The following is a 16,465-nucleotide window of genomic DNA, read 5'->3' as shown; positions in this document are numbered from 1 at the left end:
TATAACAGTTTTCACCTACTACTGGATGGTAGTGTTGTGGCCTGTCCTCATCCTGCACAGCTAGTTATGCTGAAGATCGAGAGATGTCTGTGGCCTGGTACCCTAGGCCCATGTACTTGGCACCTGAGTCTGATAGCAAGGGGGTCGAGGAGGATGTAGTGTCAGAGGCTGAAAGCCAACCAGGACCTTCTGCGCCTCCCGAGGTGCACATGAGTGACTCGGGAGAAGAGAAGGAGCCTCTTCCTGATGCTAGGGTATGCAGAGTTGCCAGAAGGCACGAGTGGCTAAGCAAAATGAGGTGTCTCTGGAACAATTGGCCATGCCCTTATGCTATTTAAGGTTGAGCCATGTGATGCTACAGTACGGAAGTCAACTTTTGTTATGTTCCAGATGTTCGCTCGGATTTCTCTCTTGGGATATTATTATTTCAATGATGAATTATGAACTGGGGAGTTGGGCTCATTATCCCCGGGCTTGCTGCCAACTCAGAATGAGTCAGTTAATGAGAGCTGTGTGATCAAAGAAAATATCTGTGAGTTTTGATTTCTGTTTTGGACTCTAATTAGCAGCTGGCACCAAACAGACTTGTTGTTGGATTTCTAAATCCAAACCTTCCTACTCCTAAAATATTAGAATTACATGCTTAAATCTTGTAAAAACAGTGTGTTTTTACATCCTATTTATTTGGGGGAGGGGTATTGCTGGGACAGAACAGGTAGTAGGGGTGTTTTTCTGCAGAGTTCATCCAAGTAATGCTTCATATACTAAAATATAAAGAAATAATATCAAATGTTTGGAGAATTGGTCATTGCTTTCTCTCCTCTCTCTTCCTCTCCTCTCCCTCTCTCTCTCCCTCTCTCACCCACTCTGTCTCTCTCTCTCTCTCTCTGCCCCCTCTCTTGCTTTCTCCCTCTCCCTCTCTTGCTTTCTTCCTTTCTCCTTTCCCTCTTCCTTTCTCTCCTCTGTCTCCCTCTCTCTTTCCTCTCCCTCTCCCTTTTCCTCTCCCTCTATCTTTCATTTCTCTCTCTCTCTCTTTTTACTTCTCCATCTCTCCTTCTCCCTTTCTTCTTCTCTTCTCTCCTCTTCCTTTCTTTCTCTCTCTCTCCCTCTCTCATTCTGTTCCCTTTTCCTCCCCCTCTCCTTTTCTCTCTGCCTTTCTCTGGCCCTCTCTTTGTCTTTATTTCTCTCTCCCTCTGCCTCTCTTCCTGTCTCTCCCTTTCCTTTCCCTCTCTCCCTATTTCTTTCTCTCTCCCTCTCTCTTCCTGTCTCTCTCCCTTTCCCTTTCTCTCTCCCTATTACTCTCTCTCTCTCTCCCTCTCTTCTTTTCCTCTTCCTTTATCTCCCTCACTCTCCCCATCTCATTCTCTCATTCTTTCTTCTAGGTTTTGGACCAGTCAGTAAAACTAGTGACCCTGAAGAATTCTGGAAAGTCTTAAATACCATCAGCCCGTTGGGTGGTGGAGATGAGCCTGAAATGTGTCTGTCAGCCCTGGAGGTAGTATTCATGAAGCATCCTTTATTGGTGCATAATTTTGTAGATCAGAAATTCTCATACTGTGATCCATGCAAACTCTTATCGAAAAATCCCAGAGAAAGATTAGAAAAAACAAAACAAAAAAATATTGATCTCCATTTGACTGATGGATTTCTGAGAATGGAATTATTAAGCTATTTTGACCAGGACTGGATTGCTAAGTACAAAGTAAAAAAGAGAGATTCAATTCAGAAATAAGGAGAAATTTTCTGACAGTAAGAACAATAAATCAATGGAATAACTTGCCAACTGGAGTTGTGGGTGCTCCATCAAGAATAGACTGGTCAGACATTTGACTGGGATTGTATAAGGCAGTGAGGGCGAACCTTTTTTTTCCTCGGGTGCCGAAAGAGCGTGTGCGCATTCTATCGCACATGCGCGAGTGCCCACACCCATAATTCAATACCTGGTGAGGGCGAAAACAGCTTCCCCCATGCCCCAGAGGCCCTCTGGAGGCCGGAAACGTCCTGTTTCCCAACTTCTGGTGGGCCAAGTCGGCTCGCGTTTCACCCTCCTCAGGCTCCAAAGGCTTCTCTGGAATTGGAGAAGGGTAAAAACGCCCTCCACCATCCCCCCAGAGGCTCTCTGGAAGCAAAAAACGTCCTCCCAGAGCTCTATGCAAGCCAAAACTCAGCTGGCTAGCACACACATGCACATTGGAGCTGAGCTAGGGCAATGGCTCATGTGCCATAGGTTCGCCCTCACTGGTATAAGGTCTCCAGGGGTTGGACCAGTGGTGAAATAATATCAGTTCGCAGTTAGGGCGTACCAGTAGCATTGGATGCTGATGGTTCAGAGAATCGGTAGTGGCGGCAGCATGAGGCTCCGCCCAACTACCCATATGCTGCCATTTTTTAAAACCCTCTGCGCATGCACAAAGCCCCTGTCCCCACACATGCGCACAGACCTCATGGTGAAAAAATGGCCAAACAAGCAAACCGGAAGTTCAGATAAATGGACTTCCAGTTTGCCTGTTGTACTGATTTTCGCACTCCGGAGGCTTCAGGGAAGCTTCCTAAAGCCCCAGAGTGCTAAAAACAGCACAACAGGCAAACTAGAAGTCTGTTTTCCAAACTTCAGGTTGCCTGTTGGACTGTTTTTTTCCTGAAGCCTCCAGAGGGTGAAACAGCCTTCCCCAAGGCTGAAAATCAGCTGGCGAGTGTGTGGATGCATGCTGGAGCTGACATAGGGCAATGCCTTGTGTGCCCCCCCCCCAATATAGGTTCACCGTCACAAGGTATAGCACAGTGATGGCGAACCTATGGCACGGGTGTCACAAGTGGCATGCAGAGCCATATTGCTAGCACATGAGCTGTTTCCTTATCTCAGCTCCAATGTGCACGTATGTGCCGGCCAGTTGATTTTTGGCTCACACAGAGGCTCTTGGAGGGCGTTTTTGGCTTCCAGAGAGTCTCCGGGGGGATTGGGAGGACATTTTTACCCTTCCCAACTCCAGGGAAGCTTTTGGAACCTGGGGAGGGTGAAACACGAGCCTACAGAGGGCCTTCAGAGGGCCTCTGGAGGGGTGGGGGGAGCTGTTTTTGCCCTCCCCAGGCATTAAAGTATGGGTATGGGCACTCGCACACGTGCAATAGTACGTGTGCATGTTCTTTGGGCACCCAAGGGGAAAAAAGGTTTGCCATCACAGGTATAGGGTTTCCTTCTTGAACAGTGGGTTGGACCAATAGACCTCCAACATTCCTTCCAATTGTTATTCTGTTCTGATAAATGTCATGCTCAGGGGATGTACATGAATCTTCCTTGTCTTTCTCTCTCTTTTTTTAAACTTAGCTTGCCCTCCAGAACTCGCCACCCTATTCTGAGATCTTTGTCTTCACTGATGCATCTGCTAAAGATGCTCACCTGAAGAACAGCGTGGACTCCCTAATTCAGGAAAAGAAGTGCAAGGTCAGCTGGGCCTCTTTTATCAACCAGTTTCCTTTTTGGGGATATTTCTTTCCAGTTGTGTAATATGCCGGTGCAAAATATGCCAGTCTCTTCCACCCAACATCTTACTACACCCCAGGCACTGGGGTGTTAGATGCTGTGCCTAAGAAACCAAGCTCATGAGTGTTTAATGGGGGTGAGGCAGCAGGAGGGAACGATGATGTGTGTGATTGCATCATCACACAAGTGTTGCAATTTAGATACAGTGGTACCTCTACCTAAGAACTTTTCTAGATAAGAACTTGGTGTTCAAGATTTTTTTTTGCCTCTTCTCCAGAACCATTTTTCACTTACAAACTTGAACCTCTGAAACTGTAACTGGAAAAGGCAGGGAGAAGTCTCTGTGGGGCCTCTCTAGGAATCTCCTGGGAGGAAACAGGGCCGGAAAAGGTGGGGAGAAGCCTCTGTGGGGCCTCTCTAGGAATCTCCTGGGAGGAAGCAGGGCCTCCACCCTCCCTGTGGTTTCCCCAATCGCACAGATAATTTGCTTTTACATTGATTCATATGGGAAAAATTGCTTCTTCTTACAAACTTTTCTAAAGAACCTGGTCACGGAACGAATTAAGTTCATAAGTAGAGGTACCACTATACTTGCATCAGCCATTGGACACAATTGGGTAGCAGTTGGGTGCAAACATCACCCCATGGGCGTCTTAGCACAGTGGTTTGCAATCTCCAGTCTGGCTGGGGAATTCTGGGAATTGAAGTCCATATAGCTTCAAGTTGCTGAGATTGAGAAATACTGTATTAGCATATCTGGCTCATCTGCAGCTAATGCTGTTGGATGGATTTAGGATTGGGAAGATAAGGATTCAAGACTAACCTCAGTTGTGGAAGGTCCTTGGGGGCCAGTGAGAATCTTTCAGCTCCATCTTTTTAGTTTTTTAGTTTTTGTTTGCTTGTTTGTCAAAACATACACAAGATAGCAGGTATTGATATAAACATAAACAAAAGCAAAATAAATACATATAAATTTGGACAATAGGACAGTAAAACAGGGACGGTAGACATGATGGTGCATTTCTGCACACCCCTTACAGACCTCTTAGGAATGGGGTGAGGTCAACTGTAGACAGTCTAAGGTTAAAGTTTTCGGGGTTGGGGGAAGAAACCACAGAGTCAGATAATCCATTTCAGGCATTGATCACTTGCTAAATTGTATTTTCTGCAGCCGAGTTTTGAGCGGTTTTTTAGTTTGAATCTATTGTGTGCTTGAGTATTGTTATGGTTGAAGCTGAAGTATCCATTGACAGATAGGACATTATGGCAGATGATTTTATGAACTACATTTAGATCAGATCGAAGGTGAAGTAGTTCGAAACTATCTAAGCCCAAAATTTCAAGTCTGGTGGAATAAAGTATTCTATTGCGAGTGGAGAAGTGAAGGACTTTTCTTATGAAATATTTCTGGACTCTCTCAATTGTATTAATGTCCAATATATAGTGTGGGTTCCAGACAAGTGAGCTGTATTCGAGAATTGGTCTAGCAAATGTTTTGTATGCAGTGTAATATTACCAGAGGTGAAACTACATAAGATTAGATTAACAACTCTTAGTGACTTTATGGCAATGTTGTTACAGTGGACTCTGGCGCTTAGGTCATTAGATATGAGTACTCCAAGGTCCTTGACAGAGTGAGGGTTGTCTACAAGGTTGTGTCCTCTAAGCTTGAATTTTGTGTTCTGTGTTCTATGTATACTTAGATCATACAGGTCAGGAATTTAAGAAACTTAATTGGGACCACAACACAATGTACCTGAAAAGTGGGGTGATTATGGGGAAAAAATTGAAGGAGACATATGTCACCTCAAACTCCTAATAGAAAGGTTACAGGTGTCAAGTGTTCTGTCGGGCTCTCTGGTAGAATCCTCCCAAAAATTCACAGGTACAAATTTCAGACACACACTCGTTTGAAAATTCAAAACAATGTTCTTTATAATGAAAATTCATTTAAACCAAGCCCTCTTTTGGTATAGCAAAGAGCAATCGTCTCCAAACAAACTGGTAATTTGTACAAGTCCCTTATCAGTTCTGTGATACTTAGCTTGCAGCTGTGAGGCAATTCACAGTCCTTCTTCTTTCACAAAGTGAAACACACTTTGCTCTGGTTTAGTTTCAAAGCGGGGAAAAATCAGCACACACAAAGTCAAAGTCAGTAAAGCAGTCACGAAACACAACGATCAGATAATCCTTCACAATGGCCAAACCCACAGGCTGCTATTTATAGCAGCCTCACTAATTACCACAGCCTCACCCAACCACAGGTGTCCTCATTTTCTTTGATAATAATCTCTCAGTTGTTGTTGCCTATGCATCGCTCTCCGCATGCCTGGCTGTATCATTAACTCTTGTTCTGAATCCAAGGAGGAGCTAGATAATTGATCTCCTTCTGAGCTGTCTGCCACACTCTCCTCCTCCCTGTCACTCATGTCTTCTCGGTCAGAGGAGCCTTCATCAGCAGATTCCACCGGGGGCAAAACAGGCCTGCAGCATGTGGATGTCTCCCCCACATCCACAGTCCTTGGGACAGGAGCAGGGTCAGAGGTAACCACAACAGTCAGGGTTCCAAAAAATACACCTATAGCAAACAGAACTCTGAGCCAGGTAGTTTCCTGAAATAATAGTTTTATTTGACATATCATATTGGCACAGGCTGGTGAAAACCAAAAGTCTTATGACAGAAGAAAAACAAAAAAACAAGAAATACCATTTCCACCCTGAGTCTTCGGAGAGGGGTGGCATATAAATCCGATTAATAAAATAAATAAATAAATATTCCAAAATGGTACGTCATGTCCCCAGCCACCATTTCCAAACACAACATTACCATTCTCATGAAAGATCAATCCACGTTTCTAAACCCTTTTGATGTTGTATGTAGAATAGTCTACATTCTAGAAACATAGAAACATAGAAGACTGACGGCAGAAAAAGACCTCATGGTCCATCTAGTCTGCCCTTGTACTATTTCCTGTATTTTATCTTACAATGGATATATGTTTATCCCAGGCATGTTTAAATTCAGTTACTGTGGATTTACCAACCACGTCTTCTGGAAGTTTGTTCCAAGGATCTACTACTCTTTCAGTAAAATAATATTTTCTCACGTTGCTTTTGATCTTTCCCCCAACTAACTTCAGATTGTGTCCCCTTGTTCTTGTGTTCACTTTCCTATTAAAAACACTTCCCTCCAGAACCTTATTTAACCCTTTAACATATTTAAATGTTTCGATCATGTCCCCCTTTTCCCTTCTGTCCTCCAGACTATACAGATTGAGTTCATTAAGTCTTTCCTGATACGTTTTATGCTTAAGACCTTCCACCATTCTTGTAGCCTGTCTTTGGACCCGTTCAATTTTATCAATATCTTTTTGTAGGTGACGTCTCCAGAACTGAACACAGTATTCCAAATGTGGTCTCATACAGCAGGATCACAATCTCCCTCTTCCTGCTTGTTATACCTCTAGCTATGCAGCCAAGCATCCTACTTGCTTTTCCTACCGCCGACCACACTGTTCACCCATTTTGAGACTGTCAGAAATCACTACCCCTAAATCCTTCTCTTCTGAAGTTTTTGCTAACACAGAACTGCCAATGCAATACTCAGATTGAGGATTCCTTTTCCCCATTCTGGATCCTAAACCTGGGATTCTTTCTTTCTCAATATCAGGTGACCTTCCTAATCACAGAAGACCCATCCAAGACCCGAACGAAGCGGGAAACGCTTGCCCCGAATCGATTCGACTTATACGTTCACTTGGCTGAGAGTTCGGGAGGCCAGATTATATTCACAGACAACGATAACATCCGGCGGATGACTGAGATTATTGGCGAATCCAGTTTGTCTTCGGTAATGGGAAGGTGCATGCGTGTCTTTGTATACTTAGATCATACAGGTCAGGAACTTAACAAACAAAATTGGGACCACAATTTCTGTTGCTAAGCGAGGTCGTTGTTAAGTGATCTTAGAACCTTTTTTTTTTTTTTGCCATGGTTGCTAAACAAATCACATCACTTCACATTGGCTTTTACTTGTCAGACGGTTGCAAAAGATGATCTCATGTTGCTTCTGTGACAGTGATGGTGAACCTATGATACGAGTGCCACAGGTGGCATTTGGAGCCATATCTGCTGGCACACAAGCCGTTGTCTTAGCTCAGCTCCTACATGGCATTGGGCCAGAATACATCCGGAACCGCCTTCTACCGCACAAATCCCAACGGCCGATAAGGTCCCGCAGAGTTGGCCTTCTCCGGGTCCCTTCGACCAAACAATGTTGTTTGGTGGGCCCCAGGGGAAGAGCCTTCCCTGGCCCTCTGCAATCAACTCCCCCCAGAGATTAGAACGGCCCCCACCCTCCTTGTCTTTCGCAAATTACTCAAGACCCACCTTTGTCGCCAGGCATGGAGGAGTTAAGATATTCCTTCCCCTAGGCCATTACAAGTTATGCATGGTATGTTTGTTTGTGTGTATGATTGGTTTTTTATAATAAGGGTTTTTAGTTGTTTTATTAAATTGGATTGTTACATGTTGTTTTTTATCATTGTTGTTAGCCGCCCCGAGTCTGCGGAGAGGGGCGGCATACAAATCCAATAAATAAATAAATAAATGAATGAATGAATGAATGAATGAATGAATAAATAAATAAATAAATAAATAAATGTGTGTGCCGGCCAGCTGATTTTTGGCTTGCACAGAGCCTCTGGGCGTTTTTGGCTTCAGAGAGCCTCCCTTGGGATGCGGGAGGATGTTTTTACTCTCCCCTGGCTCCAGGGAAGCCTTTGGAGCCTAGGGAGGGTGAAACACAAGCCTAGTGGGCCCCCCAGATGTTGGTAAATAGGCCATTTCCAGCCTCCAGAGGGCAGGGGAAGATATTTTTGTCCTCCTCAGGCATTTAATTATGAGTGTAGGCACTCGCGCATGCGTGATAGTGCATGCATATACTCCTTTGGCATCCAAGGAAAAAAAGGTTCACCATCACTGCTCTGTGACATTATAACTATAATAATTAATAGTTACCAAGCATCACATGACCATGGGCATGCTGCAATGATCATAAGTGCCCTACAAGGCTTAGGGCCAGACAATCTTCGGGACCACCATCTACCACATAATTCCTAGTGACCAATAAGAACCCACAGAGTTGGTCAAGCAACCATTCTTCATATATGTCTCCAGGCCTTTATAGATTTTATTTTATTATTTTATTTTATATTTTATTTTATATTTTATTTTATATTTTATTTTATTTTATATTTTATTTTATTTTATATTTTATTTTATATTTTATTTTATATTTTATTTTATATTTTATTTTATATTTTATTTTATTTTATTTTTTATTTTATTTTATTTTATTTTATTTTATTTTATTTTATTTTATTTTATTTTATTTTATTTTATTTTATTTTATTTTATTTTATTTTATTTTATTTTATTTTATTTTATTTTATTTTATTTTATTTTATTTTATTTTATTTTATTTTATTTTATTTTATTTTATTTTATTTTATTTTTTCAATTTGTATGCCACCCAACTGCCTAAGGACTCTGGGTGGCTCACAACCAAAAAAGAAAAAAACAAGACATACAATATTAATATTAAACATATAAAAAAAACCAATGAAAAATCATTTAAAACCCACAGTAAAAAACCATACATGCTCTTTATGGCCAGATCCCAATGGCACATCATCCAGTCAACAGCCCCAGGCCTGCCAGAAAAGCCAGGTATTTACGACTTTTCAGAAGGCCAGCAGGGTGAGGGTTGTCTCTCAGGAGGTAGCTGGTTCCAGAGACCTGGAGTCACCACAGAGAAGGCTGTCCCCAACGGCCCTGCTAGCAAACACTCTTTAGCTTATGGGACCTGGAGAAAAACAACTTTGTGGGTTCTTATCGGTCACTGGGAGTTATGCGGTAGATGGCGGTCCTGAAGATAGTCTGGCCCTAAACTATGTAGGGCTTTAAAGATAATAACCAACAACTTGAATTGCACCTGGAGACCGATTGGAAGCCAGTACAGCTTGCGGATAATTGGTGTAATGTGGGTGTACCTAGGTGCATCCACAACCACTCACTCGGCTGTTGTGGGTGCACCTAAGTTGCTTGCGCAGGTGCACCTAAGTTGCTCTTTTTTGCACTTTTTCCAAAGCCTCGACATCTTTTTTGTAATGTGATGACCAAAACTGGATGCAGGACTCCAGGTATGGACTGCTGTAAGTCGAAGGCTACCTGTATTATATTTTTCTAGGTGACTCTCTTTCGCTACCACAAAGGAAACATCTTGAGACCTAAAGGAACTCAACGCAGGACAAAGAAGCAGGTTCCCCAATTGGTAATCCACCAGTTCTGGATTGACAGTTTGGTGGATCATGTGGTGGTGACTATCCAGGGCTCCGTGGAGTTCTTTGAAATAAGGGATCCTACAGGTAGCCATCTATTTTCCCTCCTATAACTATGTGTTTTTATGTTTTTTGTACTTTAAAAAAACTGTTTTTACACTTGGGATACTGCTTGTTTTTCTTAATTTGGGGGAACGGATGTATGGTTAAAATGTTGGATTAACAGTGGGGAGATCCAAATATTCATTCATTCATTATTTTATTTTATTTTATTTTATTTTATTATTTATTTTATTTTATTTTATTATTTATTTTTTATTTTTTATTTTTTATTTTTTATTTTTTATTTTTTATTTTATTTTATTTTATTTTATTATTTATTTTATTTTATTTTATTTTATTTTATTTTATTTTATTTTATTTTATTTTATTTTATTTTATTTTATTTTATTTTATTTTATATTTTATTTAATTTTAGTTTATATTTTATTTTATTTTATTTTATTTTATTTTATTTTATTTTATTTTATTTTATTTTATTTTATTTTATTTTATTTTAATTTATTTTATTTTAATTTATTCATTTGTCCAATACACAAATACATAGGAAGAAAAATAGACATGTAGTAATATATATAAGGGTAAAGTGAACTTAGAGGAGAGGATATATGAAAGAAAGAAAATATATATGATAAGTGATATCCATCCATCCACCCATTCATTCATTTGCTTATTTGCTTACTTATTTACTTATTTACTTATTTACTTATTTACTTATTTACTTACTTACTTACTTACTTACTTACTTACTTACTTACTTACTTACTTACTTACTTACTTACTTACTTACTTACTTACTTAGTCAAGTGTGTATAAGATTATCAGAGTTATTTTGAATTTCCGTTGGAAATGTAGCAGATACCAGGAACAAGGTAGTTTTCTCAAAAAAGACACTACAGCAGGAGTTCTTTCTTCGGAAGGCTCTTCAGTAGTAGCAAAGTAACTATTTACTCTACATTATGTTACAGAACAAACCACTAACCAACCACACTATACTAAACCACTAAACCAAACCATCAAATCAAACCAGATCACACCCACACAAAAGGTGTATTACATTATATACATGTACTGACCAATCAGAACATAGATTGCATCATTCTGCTGAAGCACCATGACTCAGCATTCACTTTACTTCTACTGCACTTGTAATATTATTTCAGATTTATATCCCGAGAAAGATAACAGATATAATTATTAACATGATTATGAATATATGAAATGGATACAAATAAAAGGGAAGATTAGGATTGGGACGGTAGGCATGCTGGTGCGCTTATGCACGCTCCTTCTCTTAGGAATGGAGTGAGGTCCACTGTAGACAGTCTAAGTTTTTGGGGTTTGGGGAAGAAACCACAGAGTCAGGTAATGTATTCCAGGCATTGACCACTCTGTTGCTGAAGTTGTATTTTCTGCAATCGAGTTTGAAGCACTTTACCTTAAGTTTGCATCTATTGTGTGCTCGTGTATTGTTGTGGTTGAATCTGAAGTAGTCATTGACTGGTAGGATATTGTAGCAGATAATTTTATGTACTATGTTTAGTTCAGATCGAAGGCGGTGTAATATATATTTATTTTATATTCCATAACAACAGCTACTAAGAAGACGCATAGGACATAGTACAACAGAATTGGAACGGACCTTGGAGGTCTTATAGTCTAACCCTCTGCTCAAGTAGGAGACTCTATACCATTTCAGACAAGTAGCTGTTTTGTCTCTTTTTAGAAGCCTCCAATGATGTAGCACCACAGCTTTCAGAAGCGAACCATTCCATTCATAGCCAGGACATTTCTCCTTTGTTCTAGGTTGGATCTTTTTTTAATGGTCTTAGAAATGAGGAATGTGTGGTAGTTTTTTCCTAATTGATCTAATTGATTGGATCAGTTCTGGCTGATGTAGATGGTCCAGCAGGTTTTATTAGGTGAAAACCAGGACAGTTCTTGAAATTGAACTTGGCACCCAACTGGTAACCAATGCAAGCCTTCAGAACTTTACATACTTCTGGGAATCCAGACTACATTCCATTACAACGGTGGAATGCTGCAACCATTCATAAAGAGAAACATGAAACTTTGAAATGAGATTGTTTTTGGCAGGTCCATGAAAACTTCAAATGCTCACTAAATGAGCAGTTGTTAAGCGAGGACTAACTATACTTAAGTTTATTCTTAAATACTACTGATGTTCTTCCTACCCATTTTTTATACAGATAGATTCCAAACTGATGCGACAGTTCATGGTCCCTTAGCCGAGATCCAGCGTATTGGTGGCATTTATAGAGCATTCCTTTCCGCTCCTGTCCCTCCAGGTGAATGGACTTTGAAACTTCAGTCCAAAGGGCATTATTCGGTGCATGTTCAAGGTGAGAAATGGGTTTAAACTGGGCTCTTTACTCAGCAGGACCCGTCTTTCCATTAAATATAATGGCATTGATTTCAGGGTGTTTATTGTCCCCACCAATGTAAGCTGCTGCTAGTTCTTGATGGCCAAGTTAATTTAACTAGCTAATTCAAAAAAATTAAGGGTTGGGGACGAAAAAAGGTAGGACAGTTGGAGAGTCCTGGTATGTGTTAAGGAGTGTGCAGAGTGATCTATAAGTTGTCAAAGATGCACATACTCAGAGGAAACGTGGAGACCTAGCAGATATCCAGCTGACAGCCCAGAGATATGATTAACGGTTCAGTAATACAAGCCAGATACATTAAGTGTATAAAATATTATTTACTTTAGCAAATATCTTAGTCAAGAACAGTACTAGTCATACACAGTTAAATCAGTCAATAGATATACAATAGTCTTACATGTTCAGCTTACAAATACATAAACCAGTAATTAACATACAGTTCATACTACAGCAGTCACATAGAACATAATAGAAAATAGCACAGTGAGACAATCACGCTTCTGGCTCCCTCCAATGGCAATCTGTAACACTAACTTTTAAAGCAATAGTGTTTCAATACATACAAGCATACATTGTTAGTTTGTTCATATATTGCCAAACCAAATCAGTTATGTACATAGCACTAACATTATGTAACAGGGAAATAATGTTGTGCTAAAAAATGAGTGAAGAAAAGTTAGCATTTTCAATAATTAAAAAATTGTATTCTTCAACTCCTTAGTCCTGTGATGGTGAAGATCCCCATGGCGTTTCTTTCGTGAGCTTCTGTTTTCCTGCAAACGACAAAACAGAAGCTCATGAAAGAAAAATATCTTACGTCTTGCTGCGCTACTGGTATTGGGATTCTCCGCCTCTCATCGGCCAGCAGGTCTTTGGGTCTCTGCTGCACATGTCTATACACACATGCATGTGTGTTTGTGTGTGCATGCACACACTCATGCATGTCTGTGCATGTGCATATCTGTGCATTTGTTCATGTCCACACACATGTAGTAATACAGTGTTCCCTCGATTTTTGCGGGTTCGAACTTCGTGAAAAGTCTATATACCACGGTTTTTCAAAAATATTAATTAAAAAATACTTCGCAGTTTTCCCCCCTATACTACGGTTTTTCCTGCCTGGTGATGTCATATGTCACTGCCAAACATTCGTCCGCCTTTAATAATTTTTTTAAATAAACTTTAATAAATAAATATGGTGAGTAATAATCTAAGTGGTTGCTAAGGGAATGGGAAATCACAATTTAGGGGTTTAAAGTGTTAAGGGAAGGCTTGTGATACTGTTCATAGCCAAAAATAGTGTATTTACTTCCGCATCTCTACTTTGCGGAAATTCGACTTTTGCGGGCAGTCTCGGAACGCATCCCCCACGAAAAGGGAACACTAGTAACAACAACAACAACAAGAAGAGTTGGAAGGGACCTTGGAAGTCTTCTAGTCCAACCCCCTGCTTAGGCAGAAAACACATGTCTTAGGTTCATACACATGTCTGTACATGCACATGCTTGCACATGCTAAAACTAAAACTATGTTTTAGTTTAGACATGCATGCCTAAAAGGTACACCATCGTTGCTGGCCATGGCAATAGCCATAGTACTTAGACTTACTGTATATACCACTCCCGAGTTTTTTACAGCACCCTCTGAATGGTTTACAATGTCAGGATGTTACCTCCCCAACAATCTGAGTCCTCATTTTACTGACCGCAGAAGGAAGGAAGGCCGAGTTAACTTGAGCCCCATCAAGATCGAACTTCAAGCTGTGGGGCAGAGTTTGCGTGCAATACTGCATTCTAACCACTGAACTATCAGGGCACTGGTGAATCTGGTTTTAAACTATCCAAATGTTTTGACAGGTCGGAGCACCCTCGATTTCTTGTATTATTTTGCTGTTCCGGTGGATGGACGTCACCCAGGGTTATTCATGCTGGATAGTCCTCCCGTTGAAGGTAAATTTGGTAAATATGGAGTGTGTTTCTGTTCAGAAGGTCCATGTTTGCTTTTACACAAAGGAGAGCTCTCTTATTTATAGATAGTCATAGGTGATTGTGGTGAATGAAGTCTGGATTCCCAGGAGGGAGGGGCTGCATCCCAGAGGATCGAGAGACAGATTAATAATAATAATAATAAATAATTTATTAGATTTGTATGCCAGCCCTCTCCGAGGACTCGGAACAGCTCACCACAATCCAATGTTAAAACAGTCTTTAAAACCCCCCTATTAAAAACAGTCATACAGCCCAAACACACCATCCATAAAATCAAAGGCAGCTAAGGATATATCAATTCCTCCATGCCTGGCGACACAGATGAGTTTTCAAAAGTTTACAAAAGGCAAGAAGGGTGGTGGCAGTCCTAATCTCCGGGGGGAGCTGATTCCAGAAGGCCGGGGCCGCCACAGAGAAAGCTCTTCCCCTGGGTCCTGCCAGACGGCATTGTTTCGTTGACAGCACCCAGAGAAGGCCAACTCTGTGGGACCTAATCGGTTGCTGGGATTCATGCGGCAGCAGGCAGTCCCGGAGGTATTCTCGTCCGATGCCATGAAGGGCTTTATAGGTCATAACCAACACTTTGAATTGTGACTGGAAACTGATCGGCAACCAGTGCAGGCTGCGGAGTGATGACAAAATATGGGCATATCTGGGAATGCCCATGATAGCTCTTGCAGCCGCATTCTCCACGATCTGAAGTTTCCAAATACTTTTCAAAGGTAGCCCCATGTAGAGAGCGTTGCAGTAGTCGAACCTCGAGGTGATGAAGGCATGAACGACTGTGAGCAATGACTCCCGGTCCAGATAGGGCCGCAACTGGTGCACCAGGCGAACCTGGGCAAACACCCCCCTCGCCACAGCTGAAAGATGGTTCTCTAATGTGAGCTGTTTGGGAGAATGAGAGTTGAGATAGATCCTCCATAGAAATTCTTAGAGCCTACATTGTGTGTGTCCAGCCTTTTTTTTTTTGCTTTCAGCAAGGCCATCAAGGCTTTCCTGAAGGCCTCTGCAGCCAATAGCAGAGCTCCGGATTCAGAGGCGGATTCCCGATTCTTCCGCTAACGGTGCGCTGCATGCACAGCGTTGCTTCTGCTGCAGGCACGTGCATGCATCCCAGCAAGGTTTTGCTTCTGCGCATGCGCAGGAAGCAAAATTTTGCAAGGGGACACATGCACGCCTGAGATTTCGGTGTCCCCTCATGCAAAATCTCTCGCATGCACTTCCCCAGCAAAATCTCGCTGGGACATATGCGCACCCCTGCAGCAGAAGCAAAGCTGCTCGCGCAGCTTAATTTTCGCTACCGATGTGCCGTCCTTATCCCTACCAGTAGCAACCCGATACTGTCCGGATTGATACGAAGCTCTGTTATTGGCTGCAGAGGCCTACAGGAAAGCCTTGCTTTCTGCAGAAGAAATGGGCCGGCAAGACAGGTGTTAGACTGTGTGAGGCCTGCTTGCAGCTGTCTGAAGGTAAGCAGTAGGACAGCTCCATTTCCTCACCCCCATCCTAACTTAATTTTAACCCGTGCACCCTGGAGTGGGTGGGGTCTTAATTAGGCCTTATTTTGGGGGTAGGGCTTATATCATCTGAGAAGGGCAGTCTTCGGAGAGGGGCGGCATGCAAATCTAATAAATAATAATAATAATAATAAATAATAGAAATGTAATAAATAAATAAATATTGGGTGCATATGTAAAAATCAAACTGAGACTTACTTTCGGGGTAGTCTTATTTTTGGGAAAACACGATAGTTTGCCTTAGGCTGATAAGATTTTGTCTATAAATGAGTAACAATAAAGAAAACCGTTTACAAGTCACTCTGCATGTCCTTGATTTTTGGAGCCTGACGCTTATCTCTGACACACAGAACACACACACACGTATCAGGAAAGACTTCATGAACTCAATCTGTATAGTCTGGAGGACAGAAGGAAAAGGAGGGACATGATCGAAACATTTAAATATGTTAAAGGGTTAAATAAGGTTCAGGAGGGAAGTGTTTTTAATAGGAAAGTGAACACAAGAACAAGGGGACACAATCTGAAGTTAGTTGGGGGAAAGATCAAAAGCAACATGAGAAAATATTATTTCACTGAAAGAGTAGTAGATCCTTGGAACAAACTTCCAGCAGACGTGGTTGGTAAATCCACAGTAACTGAATTTAAACATGCCTGGGAGAAACATATA

The 16,465-nt window shown here is 41.3% G+C and overlaps 2 protein-coding genes across 6 annotated transcripts in view; one reads left to right on the top strand and one right to left on the bottom strand.

The window, feature by feature from the left end:
• Positions 1-16,465, bottom strand: part of LOC139160193 (TNF receptor-associated factor 1-like) — a 635,213-nt gene that overhangs the window by 303,520 nt on the left and 315,228 nt on the right. The window lies entirely within an intron of this gene.
• Positions 1-16,465, top strand: part of VWA7 (von Willebrand factor A domain containing 7) — a 58,136-nt gene that overhangs the window by 31,219 nt on the left and 10,452 nt on the right. For all 3 annotated transcript variants that reach the window (XM_070737808.1, XM_070737810.1, XM_070737809.1), the window contains exons 8-13: positions 1,383-1,495; positions 3,326-3,442; positions 7,152-7,331; positions 9,732-9,909; positions 12,093-12,245; positions 14,144-14,236. In XM_070737808.1, the coding sequence (XP_070593909.1) occupies positions 1,383-1,495; positions 3,326-3,442; positions 7,152-7,331; positions 9,732-9,909; positions 12,093-12,245; positions 14,144-14,236 (834 nt within the window). The remainder of the gene's footprint in view (positions 1-1,382; positions 1,496-3,325; positions 3,443-7,151; positions 7,332-9,731; positions 9,910-12,092; positions 12,246-14,143; positions 14,237-16,465) is intronic.

Source organism: Erythrolamprus reginae, chromosome 2 (genome assembly GCF_031021105.1).
Source record: "Erythrolamprus reginae isolate rEryReg1 chromosome 2, rEryReg1.hap1, whole genome shotgun sequence".
Classification (NCBI taxonomy): Eukaryota; Metazoa; Chordata; class Lepidosauria; order Squamata; family Dipsadidae; genus Erythrolamprus; species Erythrolamprus reginae.
The sequence above is the reverse complement of the archived record's forward strand: the minus strand, read 5'-3'. Positions and strand labels throughout refer to the sequence as shown.